This window comes from Capsicum annuum, chromosome 6 (assembly GCF_002878395.1).
Source record: "Capsicum annuum cultivar UCD-10X-F1 chromosome 6, UCD10Xv1.1, whole genome shotgun sequence".
In the NCBI taxonomy this organism is placed as follows: Eukaryota; Viridiplantae; Streptophyta; class Magnoliopsida; order Solanales; family Solanaceae; genus Capsicum; species Capsicum annuum.
Window position 1 is genome coordinate 182092455 of NC_061116.1, and position 16618 is coordinate 182109072.

The window sequence follows — 16618 nt, forward strand, 5'->3', positions numbered from 1 at the left end:
TTCTGTATCGACTAAGCGAACACCTAGTCTGGCAAGATGATGGACTTCCTGAGCTAAATTTCTCTTACTGTCCTCGACATGAGCAACACTATCCATAGACAGTCTACTGAAAGCATCAGCCACTATGTTGGCCTTTCCCGAATGATAAAGGACACTTATGTCATAATCTTTCAAGAGCTCTAACCACCTTCTTTGATGAAGGTTGATATCTTTCTGATAAAAGACATACTAAAGGTTCTTATGATCTGTGAACAGATCTACATGAACACCATATAGAGAATGCCTTCAAATGCAAATACTATGGCTGCTAACTCAAGATCATGAGTAGGATAATTCTTCTCATAGAGTTTAAGCTGTCTGGAGGCGTAGGCTATGACCTTACCATGCTGCATGAGGACACAACCCAAACCTACTCTGGATGCATAAAAATACACTACGAACCCATCTAGACCAGCTGGAAGAGCTAAGACTGTGGTTGAGGTAAGTCGAGTCTTCAACTCCTGAAAACTCTTCTCGCAAGAATCTGACCACTGAAACTTGACTTTATTCTGAGTCAATCTGGATATAGGGGATGCAATAGAAGAAAATCCCTCAACTAACCATCTGTAATAGCCAGCCAAACCCAAAAAACTCCTAATATCTGATGGAGAGGCAGGTCTGGGCCAGTCTCTTACTGCTTCAATCTTTTGGGGATCTACTCTAATGCCATCACCGGAAATGATATGACCAAGAAATGCTACCGAGCTTAGACAAAACTCACATTTACTGAATTTGGTGAACAACTGATGATCTCTAAGAGTCTGAAACACAATTTTGAGATGGTCTGCATGATCACGCTCACTGCGGGAATAGACCAGAATATCATTTATGAAGACTATAATGAACATGTCTAAATACTGTTTGAACACCCGGTTTATCAAGTCTATGAAAGATGTTAGGGCATTGGTAAGACCAAAGGACATAAATAGAAACTCAAAATGACCATACCGAGTACGAAAAGCTATCTTTGGAATGTCACATTCTCTAACTCTGAGCTGATGGTAGCCTGATCTGAGGTCTATCTTGGAGAAATAACTGGCACCCTAAAGTTGGTGAAACAAGTCATCGATTCTGGAAAGAAGATACTTGTTCTTGACCGTAACTTTATTGAGTTGGTGGTAATCAATGCACATTCTGAGATAACCATCTTTCTTTTACACGAATAAGACTGGTGCACCCCACGGGGAAACACTGGGCCTAATGAATCCCTTATCTAAGAGATTCTTCATCTGTTCTTTCAATTCTTTGAGTTCTACTGGTGTCATTCTGTATGGAGAAATAGATATAGACTGGGTATCTGGAAGAAGATCAATGCCGAAGTTTATTTCCATTTCGGGAGGAATTCCTGGAAGATCCTCGGGAAAGACATCTGAATATTCATTCACAACTGGAATTAATTCAAGACTGGGAGTTTTAAAACTAGTGTTATTAACTCAAACAAGATGATATACACATCCTTTTGATAATATTTTCCTTACCCGAAGGTAGGAAATAAGCTGACCTCTGAATGCTGAAGTACTACCCCTCCATTCTAGGATGAGTTCATTCAAAAACTAAAACTGAACTATTCGACTGTGGTACAGCAAGAATAAAGTCAATCCATGCCAAGAATGACATCAAAATCAGTCATCTCTAATTCGACTAAGTCTGCTGAAGTGAATTTCTAAAATATCATAGCTGGGCAGTTCTTGTATACCTACCAGGCTATGATAGTTTAACCCACTAGGGTAGAGACTGAAAAGCTCTCTTCTAGAATTTCAGGACTGACTTCGAAATTAACTGCTATATAGGAAGTAACAAAAGACAATGAAGCACCTTAGTCTAGCAAAGCATAAACATGCACGTGAAAGATCTGTAACGTACTAGTAACCACATTAAGAGAATTTTTCTGATCCTGTCGGGACTGAAAAGCATAGAGTTTGTTTGGGCGTTGCACACTAGTAGAACAGGAAGTGGCACCTTACTGATTTGGGTGACCAGACTGACTTGAGGAACGGTTCTGCTGACCCTGATAACCTGACTTGGGACAATATCTGACTCTATGTCCTATCTTGCCATATCCGAAATAGACATTGCAGCCAACTCTGTAAGTATCCTTATGGTTCTTACCACAAATCTAATAAAGGGGATTAGTTTGGGTATTGCTGACACTGCCCTGAGACTTAGAGCCTGGCGCTCCATCTCTATTACCATACCTGAAATTAGGAGCTAAAGCACTGGCTGAAGAAGGAGCTAGAACCGATGACTTAGGAAGAAACTGAGAATGATTTTCTCCTTCTGATTTGGGCTAAGCAAAGTTGAAACTACCTGTCCTTGCTCTCTTATTCTACTTCTCCATCATCTTAATATTCTGCTCTTCTATCTATTGAGCATGGGTCATAAGCCTGGATAAAGTCATGTCACTATTCAACATCGCAGATCTATACTTGTTGACCACACTATCATTCACCCCATAAACAAAATTACTCATCTTGGTCCTGCTATCTGTAACCACATGAGGAGCATATCTAGATAATTGAGTAAACTTATGAGAATACTCTTTCACCGTTATGTTGCCCTGTTGGAGATTGATAAATTCTAACACCTTAGCTTCTCTCAGCTCTAGGGGAAAGAACCACTCTAAGAATGCGGTAAAAAACTCCTCTCACTCTATAGGTCCTGCATAAATTGACCTCTCTGACTTCCACTACTTGAACCAGGTGTGAGCGACATCCTACAACTGATATGTAGCTAGCTCAAAACTCTCAACAGCTGACACCCCCATAACGTCAATAACCTTCTGAACATGATTGATGAATTTCTGAGGGTTCTCATCTGACTTAGACCTGAGAAAAGATGGAGGATTTATTTGGGTGAAGTCCCAAATCTTGGTTGTAGCTGAATTGGCCACTGGGTTGGCTGGAATGATAGCTAGTCGTTCATTCTGAGAAGCAACTGACTGAGCAAGAGTAGTGAATGTAGCTCTCAACTTTTCTTGAGAAACATGTCCGCCCAAAAGTTCTTCAGGCTGAGGGGCTGACTGATTCCTATTTTTTATATTAGGAGGCATGTTCTATAGAAAAAAGAGAGAAATAGATTAGACTGAGAGATTAACTTGAGATTATGCTCACTGGCATGACATGAATACTGAAAGAAGGGAAATTATCCATAAAACACATTATAGCCTCCTGCACATAAATGTGGATAGCAACACAACCATGTATAATACTCTACTAGATGTGAATGTTAGACTTCCTAGGACGCTATGAACCTTAGGCTCTAATACCAAGTTTGTAATGACCCGAATCTGGTACTCAAAAGGCTACACGGTGCCTATGGCCCTGAAGGACCACAAGCTAACCCATGACTAATATCTATACCTACACACTGCATAACATACTGTATATAATGTGGAAATAAAGGTTTAAAGGCCATAAGGTTCAAATCTGATAAAAACATAACATCTGGGGGGTATGAAATACCTAAAACAACTAAAATAAACTGCCTAAAACATGATAATCTGAAAAACCTCTAATTGACTGAACTATCTGAATAAGGAGTTGATGGGATATGTCCCCAACTAACTCCAACTAATAAATTAATTAATGAGAAAAACCAAGTAATGATTATGTCTTCGAAGGATGAGGACTCACTGTTAATTGACTGCTGATATCTGGAGTCTACTAATACTCTGGAGCTTGTGCTTCTGAGCCTATGGTATAAGACACCATAGCACAAATACATCAGTACTTTGAATGTACTGGTATGCATGGAAGGTAGGATGAATGAAAAAGGGTTCACATACATGAACTATACTAACTGACTGGACAACATAAATGTGAGAATATACGCATGAATACATAATAACTATATCTGAGAGCGTGACAACGTGAATTTACTGATAACTAACATGACTGATAACTGAGTTCTGATGACTGTTATAACTGATAGCATAAGTGACTGTATTTGACAGTCCTGAATCTGATGAAACTAGCTAAATTCTATATTATTTTGAGTTGACTGTATCTGATAATTCTAAATTCTGTAGAACATCTGAGTTCTACTATTTAGACTGAATGACTGTATCTGATAGTCCTGATTCTATAATTGAAACTGTGGGAAGTAGCTATCTAACCGATATGCCCCTAATAAGCCATTATGGCTAAGTTGGGGTCCAATCTGTAACCCCAATTGGAAGGGTGTCAGTACCGTGCCATTTTTTTGTGGGTGACCCTCATCTGACAGTGTCCCCATAAGAGAACGGTGGGCCCCTCATTTGACAGTGCTTATCTACCTCATCAACCCTCATCTGACAGTGTTGATGTCTCAACCTATATTGGCTACATAGTTTTGGAATGCAAAGATGACTTCTAAGAATCACACCCTCATCTGACAGTGTGTGTTCTCATCCTTGGGTTCACTCATTGCTAATTCCTACTCCCATCTGAATAGACACTGAACATGGATTACTAAAACTAAATTGGACTAAATTAACTGAGTTTCGTTGACTGACAGAATAGTTCAGAGATTACTGAATTTTTGAGCTTTACTAAGTGTTCCTGAGTCACATGACTAACTGAATTCTACTGAACATGACTTGAATAAGGATATCGTGGAAACATGACACTGGCTCTTGGCACACAGCTAAATTGTCGGGTACAAGTACCCCAGGACTCGATGAAAAAAAACTGACAAAGCATGACTTTCTTGAATACATGACCAACATCACAATCCATAATTCATTTATTAAGGAATTTCATCAAACACTTGATATGCATAAACTTGTACATAAATGGAGATTTCATATTATCATACTAGTATGGCATTTTTCTTTTACATAGGCATTTAAACAAACACATGGGGAGCATGCTTTGGTTATACCATCATCGACATATCTAATAATCATGGATACATCAATCAGCTTGTAATTTGAAAGGGGTTTATCATTATTTTTTATGCAATTCTTCATATATTAGGGTCACTCATTGAAATATGTAATTTAAAACATGAATCAACACCACACAACTCATGAACATGAATTTCAACTCAATTTAAATCATGAACATTCATAAATACACAAATCATGGATTTTGGAAAGAGATTCTTGAGCTTCATGAGTGAAAGATACCCATGAATCAATGCATAACATACCTGGGGTATGAGTTTCTTGAAGTTCTTGGACTCGAAGAACTTGAATCTTTTAGTTTCTTGAAGAAAATTTGGATTTTGTTTTTGGGTATTAATCTTAGAGAGAAAACCCTAATTTTATTATTGTAGAAGAATAATAAAGGCATAAGCCCTTGGCTAATATAATTAGGGGTCAAAACAGGTGGTAAAAGACCAAAAAGCCCCTTTTAAAATGACTTAAAAATAACTGAATGGGGGTTCACTGTCTCCCTTACGACGGCCTGAGCAACGGTCTGTCGCTAGCTCGACGGTCCGTCGGCTTGGGCTATCGCTCCTAGGCAGAAGGTGGTCTCACTGCATCACCGCGACAGCATGGGAGACGGTTCATCGCTGGTGCGACGGTCCGATCCGCCGGCCTCACCGTTGCACCTGGGTGGTTTTGACTGCCTTCTGTATTTCGGTCATAACTTTTTCTTCTGATATCGAATTTGGATGAAATTGGTATTGATGAAAAGCTTATTAAATTTTCCATAAGATAAAAAGTGAATATATTAATAATTCCACATGTATAAAAGTGGATTCATCTTTTTAAGTAGAGGTACAGGGTATTACAAGGTACGGGACCCACTTTTTGCCGAAACTATCTCGGATGAAAGTTTTGGTGATTCCAATGAATTTGAAATGTGGTTTAAACTCAAATTTCACTATTAGATCATATATTTTGGATTTCAAATAAGTTACGAGAATCAAAAATAAGTTTTTGACTTTGCTGATGGCCCAGACAGCGACTGCGGGTCTCCAAAGCTAGTAGGGGTATTTAAACACCCTATAGGCCGCATTTTCCACCATTTTCACTCATTTTTTAGAGCTAAAACCCTAAATGGGTATGATAACTCAAAATTTAGTCTTGTGGGTGTCTAGGGAGCTTGGTAAACATCTTTTATCATGATTATCATCCGGATTAAGGTAAGATTTTATCCCTTTATTGGTAAATTTTTTTAGTTCTTGACCCAAAACCCCAATTTAGCTTAGGGCTTGATTTAGCCCTAAATTTGGCTTGTTTTCACTAATTCATTGAGAGATGATTCCTTGGTGATGTATGAGCATTGGGTTGACCTTGAAAATGCAATTTTCGTACGTGGAACCCACTTGAGATTTTTGATGTCGTTTTTGGACCCGAAGCACAATAGTGCAATATGGGTATCGTTAGACTCGTATTGATGAGTAGATTATATTTTTAATAGTGTGATGGCATTTTGGATATTGTGAAGTGGAGACGAGCATATGGTGCTTGAAGTGTGATTTTGCGGTTTAGCCTTGAGGTAGGCTTCTGTCTACTCTTCTTCATGGATGATGTATGATATATATTGTGTGTGAATGTGAATGTTAAGTTTGATATTGGATAGAATGACTTAGTATTTATTATACTTATAAGATTGGAGATTAGATGGGGGTTTGACTCATAGGTTGAATTACTTAATACCCTTATAGAATCCTATTGGCTTCTCCCTAGTTTGGGTAAATTTGTAGCATGAATTTGATATAATGCTATGCTTGGAATATGATTCCAGTATTTGAAGCATAATTTACATATTTAGCCTTATTGGGCTAGTGTGATAGTTTTGGAATCGTAAGTTTTGTAGAGTTGACTTAAGTACCCTTGTTTCTAGTCGAAGTAACTATCTTAGGCTTTAATATGGCTTTCTTGATATCTAGAAGATGAACTAGATACCTTAGCCTAGTTTGGGGAATAGTATGCCTAATTATGGAAATTATGGATTGGAAGTGGATCATTCAGCCCAGTTAGGCCTAAGCTTATGTTAAGTCTTGTGTACTTAGTTACGGATGTTAGACATATATGAGCTAATAAATCTTAGAATAAGGTTACTTCATAACTTGGTAACTTGTATTGATGTTTCAAGATTATGACTATTTAGTTATGGTTATAATACTACTTGTGGAAGTGATATTGGGCATTTAGAGATGATATTCCCCCTAGATACATTATATGGCCTATAGAGATGTTATTTTCTCTCAGACTTGATAATTGGCCTATAGAGATGCTATTCCCTCTTAGACTTGATGATTGTCCTATAGAGATGCTCTTTTCTTTTAGACTTGATGATTGTCCTATAAAGATGCTATTTACTCCTAGACTTGATGATTGGCGTATAGAGATGTTATTTCCTCTTAGACTTGATATTTGGCCTATAGAGTTGCTATTTTCTTTAGTCGTGATTGTTGGACCTATAGAGATGATGGTCCTTTTGGATATATAAATTGGCCTAGAGAAGTGATATTCCTTGTTGTCTTGATGTATGACCTATTGATATATGAAATCCTATAGACAATTATACGCCTATCTATATTATGACTCCTATATGTGAGATGATTAGTGGTATGCTATGGCTTATACATATGATTATTGATATGAGTTTCGGACATGTATATAGGCCTAAGGCCATGATTATGATGTTGTGATTATTTTGGATAAATTAATGGGCCAAGGACCGTGTTATGGTACTGATTAAATATCCAAGAAGTATTTATCATTGTGAATGATGTGATTGTGATTTATGAATATGAATATGAATATGTATATATTTGTATACACATCTATATGGTATGGGATAGAGGGAGATGCAGTATGATGCTTATTATTCCACTGATTGAATACTGGTGATGGCATGCATAGATTTGGTACGTTCATGATTATTTATAATTACAAATAATGTGATTATAGCTGAAATATGATATTATGGTTATTCTTCTTGTTAGACGGTTAAGCTATGTGGTAACTAGTTGTCTATTAGCAGACTATTTCACTTGATGGCTAGGAAGCTAATGTATTAGTTAATGAATCTTGCTTAGTTGGAACATAGTAGCTAACGATGGTCAGTTAATGAATGATGTCATTTAATAAAAGATGGTTAGGGCGACAAGTAGTAATGTGTTGTCTTGTAATGATTAACAAAAATAGGATGAGTAGCTGATAATAATGAATGGTTGATAAATGATGATTTTGGTCTAATGATGAACCTAGACTAGATATTGATGTTAACTATTAAATGAATAGTGGTTAGTTGTTATCCCGTGAGCAAGGATTATGTGAAGGAGAATATTTAGGCTAATACCTAGAGGTTATGTGATGACTAGCGAACTAGCGGTTTAATAATAATAAGTGTTGGTTAGCTAATAACGAGTAGTTGGGATATATTAATAAGTTAGACATCTTTACGGTTATGAGTATATCGTCTTGTGTTTGTGCACCTATTATATGCCTATATTTATGTGTTGAGAGTTATGATGATACATTAGTATCCGGCAAGGCTGGAGGATATTCTGTATGACATTTTGATTTCCGGCAAGGCCAGAGGATATTATGATGATATTGATACCTGATTCGAGTCCGGAGGATATTGTTGAGATGATATTGATTCCCGGCAAAGCCGAAGAATATTATGATGATAGTGATACCCGATTCAAATCTGGAGGATACTATTGAGATGATATTGATTCCCGGTAAGGCCGGAGGATATTATGATGATATTGATACCCGGTTCGATTTCGGAGGATACTATTAAGATGATATTGATTCCTAGTAAGTTTGGAGGATATTATGATGATATTGATACCCGGTTCAAGTCCGGAGGATATTATTGAGATGATATTGATTCCTGGAAAGGCCGGAGGATACTATTGAGATGATATTGATTCCTGGAAAGGCCGGAGGATATTATGATGATATTGATACCCGATTCGAGTTTGGAGAATACTATTGAGATAATATTGATTCTCGACAAAGTCGGAGATTGATTATGGTGATTATGGTCCTGATGAGGATAGTTATTATGAGTTGTGATATTGATGGTATACTTTGCATTCATTCCTGCATGTGCATCGCCTATCACCAGTATGCACCTATGTCTATCAGCCGGTATGGGACGATTGTATAGATATGGGTGAAGAATATACCTTATGTAGTTGTATGTTGATTGAATCTTCCGAATCTGGGGCGGTGGGGGTACGCATAGGCTAGGCTAGGTATTTGATTGTCTGGAGTAACTGATTATTTACGATGGTATTGATATTGTTATTATTTTTATTATGATTATTATTAGGGATAGCCTATGACAGATTGGTCATGGATCCGGTATTTGGGATTGAGGTATGTCTTCGGCCTTTGCTATCTTATGATCGCATTACTATGCATGATTATTCTATGTCTAGCCATATAAATTAGAAATCCTGAGTATGTTGGTATTGAATTCTGATAGTACTATAATGAGGTCTTAAAATGAGAACATGACGATCTAGGTTATGTTGAGATGACCTCTGGTATATATATATATCTAGCTATATAAAGCCATAGTACTATCGGATATCCCTTCCTTCGTTGTTCATATTGTATAGTCGTTCCTTCGTCTTGTATATTGTGATATACCTTTCTTTCGCTCTTTATTTGTATATTGACCTAGGATACACAGTATAGTATTGGCATATATTGAATGTAGCTGGAATAGGATAGTTCACCTTGATACTTCCTTAGTCTTATTATGTTAGACTCTTGGACATAAATAGGATAGTTGTCCCTTGTTATTCTCACTGACTTATTACATAATTTGTGGACTCTTGATTGTAGTTTCCATTCTGTTTATATGTTGGATATATCTACTTTATTTTTGGAGCTAAGTTGGTAGTTGCCTACTAAGTACCATTTGTTTGGTACTCATACTACACCTCTGCAGCCTGTAGATCGTAATACGGGTTATCACCGTTGATATGTGCATCGTGTGGAGTAGCCTGATTCGAAGACTTAGAGTGAGCTCCTGACGTTCGGAGTATTACTTATCTCTCTCCTAAGTATTAAACTAGCCTCTAAGTCGTATTCAGAGGTAAGTTGAATCAGTGTATTTCTCCTTGATATATCACTTTTGTACTCTTATTATGTTTAGAAGATCTTGTATTGATACCAACAGGTTTTGGGATTCGTCTATGTATTGATCTTTATCTTATATATTCCGCATTCTTATCCTTATATTATTGAGTAGTCCGTTACTAGCCGTTTCGGACTACAGGTTGGCTTGCCTACTGGTGGGTTATGGTAGGCGTCATCATGACCTGAAAAATTGGGTCGTGACATTTAATCTGTGATTTTACTACTTTTAGACGACCTTGGAATGTTCTGTCGTATTTTGCTCACTGAAAGTTACTCTTCTTCCAATTTAGCTTCTTCAAAATTTAATCATATTGACTCTCGAGAAATAAAATATACAAGGTACTAAAATATACGAGCTGCTACATTTTTTTTCTTTTGATTTCAAAATGCTGGACTCGATGAATCAAACTCTGTTGTATGTTTCAATGAACTATATAACTTTGCAGATTTACTTCCCGTCTCAAAACTAACATGCAAGTCATAGAGGTAATTCACAAACAGTTCATGCGGTATTTGAGTCAAATGCAGAGCCAGACCTCGTGGAATACAATCGAAACGGCTCCCGCTAGATAGCCGCCCTTTTATCTCTTTTTACAGCCTCGTGGATGGACAAAAGAAGGAAAGTTATAGAAAGGTTATTGCCGAATTCAATAGTTTTAGTCTAAATCCTATATCTGTATTAACTAATTTACTAAATATCTACAAAAATCTAATTTAGAACTCAATTACTAATACCTAATATCCCTGTTCTTAAAATTTGAAACTCACAAATTTAAAATTCTGACTTCGTATTTAAGTATTTTGAGTTAATAATTCAGATGGTCACTTAACTTTGGACTTTCATCCCAAAAAGTCACTCAACTTTCACATTTTTACTCAAAAAATCACTCAAACTATTTAATCATTTTTTTTAAATAACATTTGCTTATGTGAAATTATTATTTAAATTCAAAATTCAGAAAAATAAAAAATTATCTCTTAATGACCTTTTTATCCTTATTCCCATAAATTTAGTATCTCCCCTCCTTTTTCTCATTTTTCTTCTCCTTCTCGCATATTGTAATTGATTCAACATTAAATATGTTTAATAAAATATCAAAGAATCACATTAAAATTTAACAATAACCAAAAAATTAAAATTATAATTATTTTGACCTACCTTTTCAATCCTTGTTTCAACTTCTTTTTTTCCATCTGCTATTGATGTTCGTATTGAAATCTAATTAAATTTAAATTTGTACATTATATGGCTTATTATAAGTGCGACGCTCTCAACGATACAACCGCCCTCCCCCTCTCTCCTCTTCCTGTTTTCACCCTAAATATACCTTTTTTTGTAAATGTCTGTACTATATGTATGATGAATATCCAAAACTAAATATTATGAGTAATATACATATGTTATAAGGATTCAGTATATGTATGTAATAACTACGTAAACGTGACTTTTAGTAATAAATGAGTTAAATTACGTATTATTTAGTTATATTTCATCGTATTAATATAGTTTATATTAATAATTTTTTTATCCTCCGATTATTGCTAAATTTAATTTGATCTTTTAATATTTTACTAAGCATATTTAATGTTGAATCAATTACAATTTATGAGAAGGAGAAGAAAAATGAGAAAGGAAAATTAATTTATAGGAATAAAGATAAAAGGGTAATTAAGAGTAATTTTTTATTTTTTTGAATTTTACATTTAAATAATAATTACATAGAAGCAAATATTATTTTAAAAAATGATTAAATGATTAAATAGTTTGAGTGACTTTCTGAGTGAAATTATGAAAGTTGAGTGACTTTTTAAGTAAAGATCAAAGTGATTTTCTGGAATAAAAGTTCAAAGTTGAGTAACGTTTAAGTTATTAACTCAGGTATTTTGCGTGGCATTTCTGGTCTACTTCCCTTCTGTTTTCTGTTTTTCTCCTCTTCTTCGTGAAGAACATTCACCGCCTAGCGATGGTTTACCATAAAGAAAAAGAAAAGCAATAGCTTGTGACAAATAGGATCAATTAATTATTACCTTCATAGTGCTAATGAGAATAAGGTTGTCACATCCAAAATAACAAGGTATTGAAACGCATAAATAGTAGCAGAATACATCTCAACCTTTATTGAAAAACTAGTACTACTACAACTTACCACCCTCAGCCGGAAGGCTCAAAGCTTGTGCAGGATAATCTGTGCACCATATTGAGGCTTCATAACCAGTGTGACATGAGGGGCATGCTTATAGGAAGGAGAGAGTTCAAACCAAAAGCGCTGCAGAATTTGAGATAAAACGAGCTTCGCTTCCACCATGCCAAAGTTATTATCGATGCACATTCGAGGACCCCAACCAAAGGGGAAATACAACGGCTCTTTTGCAGCTTTCGATACCCCTTCTGAGAACCTCTCTGGATTGAACATCAATGCGCCGTCCCCCCATACTTCAGGATTACGATGTACTAGATATATAGGCACACGCAATTGTACTCCCGGTGGAATTGTCATGTCTCCCAATTTTGTGCTCTTTGAGGTGCTTCGATAAAGGATGAGTGCTGGATATAATCTCAACACCTTTTGGAATATCATGTTCATCTAGCAGCACAACGGGGAATAAGATATCATCACAATATTGGAACCTCCAAAAAATATATAAAGGACATCAAATATTTATGACATGTTTCTAGTGTTACGGATATGGTATAATTAATTTTTACTCCGTGTCAAGTCGAATAGGTAAATTAGTTAGATTCAGTTACTTACTATTTTTAGTTGATTCAAGTCATCAAACTTTGGTTTGTTTTTTCCAATGACTTGAAACACTTCATTCCTAGCTCTGTCTTGCCACTCAGGGTGCATGCATAAGACCACCAGTGTCCATGACAGCAAAGCTGTGGTTGTGTCTTGTCCAGCAAGGTAAAATTCTTTACATTCCTCAATCACATCATCAGTTGATATTCCTCTTCCTCCTTTGGACTTGTTTCCTTCATTTCTTGCTTTTAAGAGTAAGCCTAAAATGTCATCATTGTCCGACTCTCCTCTTTGCATGGCCTCCTCTCGCTTCTCTATTATTCCTCTTATCAATGATATCACTTTCCTGTGGATATACCTTGCTTTTCTGTTTGATGCTGTTGGAAAGAATCTGTGCAAAATCAAACATGTTATGACAACCGATAGTATTTTTGAAGAGTCTGCCCAACATAGACAAAACAGTGATGACACTGAATATATCACTTTGAAAGTTAGTGATTTTAAGTGAGTCATATTTTATAGGAGTTCAAGAACACACCTTAGGGAAGGAAAGAAAAGGGTAAAAGGAGAGGCCAAAATAAGCTCGCACTGCTCCTTTTGAAGTAGGAAAATGGTCCTTCCTTCTTCAATATTGCTGCCAAATGCAGCTCTTGATATAACATCTCCACCTACGTTTAGGACCTCATCTGCCACATCCAACTCACAACTTCCTGTTTTGCTGACCAATTCCTCCCATCTGTTTATCATTTCATCAGAACACTCACAAAATGCCGGGAACGTCCTCTGTCACACAAACATAAATATTACTACTAAGAATTAAATCAAGTTTTATATAGTATTAATTGAAATAGAGGAAGTGACTAATCTCCATCAACTATTTAGTTCTAACTTTCTACATGACATATTTAAGATTACATAATTCAAAAGTCTCCTTCACTTTTTTAAACCCCGAATCAATTCAAATTTCACCATTGTAACTGGCAAGTCTAGTAACAAACATGTCGATGAAAGCATTGGATTTAGGCTTCTCGAATTCATTATATCTGTTCACCACTTCTCTAATTAGCTTTGGATCTGTAACAGTCACACGAGGTGTTAGTCCAGCCCACAGCACAAATGTTTTCTCTGCAGTGATGGAAGTCAGAAATTTCGTTAAGAGTGTTTAAGATTAAAAATATGTCTTAGAAAATAATTTTTAAACTATATATTTCATATAATTTTTTATATACATGATATAATTTTTGACGAAAAGTGTTCAAATGGTCACTCTTCTCGATTAGTATGGTTTAAGTGCTAGAAAAAATCATTTTAACTTTCACATACTGAATATACATAAAAAACACTCTAATTTATCCAAATCTTTAACAAAATAGTAATTGAGTAATCCTTTTACCAAAGATGGAATCAGAATTTCTAGAAACTAGGCCAGTACACTTGATTAAACAAAACAAAAGCAGAAAAATAAAGAAATAAGCACTTGATTAAAGCATAAATGACGTGGAAACAACATAAGCTGATATAGACAGACATAAAGTAGTTATAGTTTACAGGACATATGATCCTAAATGAGAAGATGTGGTGGACGCTAATTAAGATAGATAGGTAGCAGATAAGAGTGTGTTTTTGCTAGTAGGTAGGTGAATTTTGTCTTACTATCTGTGCTAGTTATTGTAGTGCTTTGCTTGTAGTGTTTTGGTCTTGGAGTCTCAGTGATGTTTGTTGTTCGAGAGTAGGCCGAGTGTGATACTACTTCGTGGTAGGCTTACTTTTTCTTTTTTGTTATTAGATCTGTTGTTTATTTCTACATGTTGTTTCTTGTTCTTATATTGTGTCCTTTTCTAGAATATTTATCTTGAGCAAAAGGTCTTTTGAAATAACCTCTCACTTCACTTCGGTGGTAGTGTTAGTGTTATGGACTGCGTAAACTTTACCCTTTGCAGATCTTACAAAGCAAACTCCACTTTATAGATTCCATAAAACAGACTCAATTTTATGGGAATATGCTAGATATGTTATTGTTATCTCACTTGAAGAAGTGACAAGGAAGAAAGCTTAGTAGGATAGTGACTGTACGGTGGAGTACGTTTGCGTAACGAACAGATCTCATTTTTAGCAGAGAAATAACATATATATTACAACAGGTTAAATATATTGTTTAAAAAATGTGGGCATGGGAGAATGGGAGAAATTGGACTTACCATACGTGTTAGAAAGATGCAAAAGAAAAGGATTAACACAAGGAAGGATATGATGATTTAACAAGGGTTGTTTCTTTGCTTCTCTAGACATTTTCATCATCTCTTTAAGGTTCCCAAACAACAACTTGTAGGGATGGCCATGGATACCTTCCTCCTGCAACTTCTTTTCCATCATCTTTGGCCACCACCATACTGCGTACAACATTTTTCCAATAAAACTGGCCACCAAAATCCCAATGGTTGCACCAATTACCATTGCAGCTGCCATAGATATTTAATAAACTGAATAGTGAAACTATTCTCTTAAGAGCAAAGCAAAGAAAAGGTCACTGACGAACACGCTGGTGGGTTACTGAAAGTGTGTTGAATGGAAAATGGAGAAATCAAGTGGAAGAGAAAAAATTGAGTTAACACCAAAAATGAAAAGTGTACTCAATTTTGGCAAGTTTACTCTTTCTCCCACATTGGTGGAAGAAGAGAACTTGAGAGTGTTTATAATGAGAAACACTTACTCTACATGGTAAGTGAGGTAAGGAAATAGAGATACCTCGTGCCGTTTTGTTGCTCGCTCGGCACAAATTTGGATTTGAATTGATCAATGAGATTTTTCTTTTTGGACAAATTTTATTTGACAAAATCTGAACAATGATAAAAAACGCAGGAAATATTTCTGAGTTTTAATCCTCCATTTACATGTAGTAACAGTGACCAACTGTTTTACGTGAATAGTGATGCAGAACAGTTGCACTGCTTCGGAAATGTTGCATTGCTTCAGAACTGGTCCACTGGTTTCTGTTATTTAATTGAACTGATGCACTGGTTGAATAAACAGATGCAACCATTCAGCAAAAGACACACTGATTCATGGAAAGATATGACTGTTCATGAAAGGATGGAATCTTTGATGACCAGACATGAATTTACAACAAAGGTGCAACCTTTGGAGTGAAGCATTGCCTCCTTTCTAAAGAGGCATCATTTGGCTATAAATAACCTGGTTTTCATCCACAGGTTAGAGATAGAAAACATAGAAATTTTCAGATTACAAAACATTCTTCTTGTCTTAAAAATACTCTAAGTGTGATCATTCAAACCGTGAGTGTGTTCGAAGAATCCACCTATTTGAGGTACCGCTATAGTCGGATTGAAGGCCATTTTATCCTGGGAGAAAGATTCCATAACCTCGGGTACAGTGAGGGAAATTATTCCTTAAGGAAAGTCCGTGAATTCGGATGACTTGGCCTTACTCATTTCTGTTTCATCTTTATTTTCTAAAAAATAAATACACCTCTTGAAAAGGTCTTTTTGATCTTGTGTTGAGGGTAATTAATACTTCATTGTGTTCTTGTTCATACTTGAACTCGATTTGAAGTTGTTGTTCTGTTATATAGATTCTACGTACCCATATTGTGGAAAATAACAATCTTAAGGAATAAACTTTACAAAATCTGTATTGCTTGTTTTTGGAGATTAAATCTTAGGCTTTCTACCCCTCTTGAATTTAACTAGTGATTAAAAGACAAAATCTTCACAAGTTAAGGTTCACTCGGTTGACGATTCGAAGTAATAAAAACGTCATCGTTAACTAGAAACAA

The 16618-nt window shown here is 35.9% G+C and overlaps 1 protein-coding gene across 1 annotated transcript; it reads right to left on the reverse strand.

Moving 5' to 3' along the window:
• Positions 1–12097: 12097 nt before the first annotated feature.
• Positions 12098–15336, reverse strand: LOC107874879 (cytochrome P450 72A397). Its single transcript, XM_047413589.1, is given in 5 exon segments — positions 12098–12669; positions 12838–13216; positions 13364–13608; positions 13727–13950; positions 15024–15336. Coding segments are annotated over 5 exon segments (1536 nt in total). The 5' UTR covers positions 15292–15336; the 3' UTR covers positions 12098–12249.
• Positions 15337–16618: the final 1282 nt, after the last annotated feature.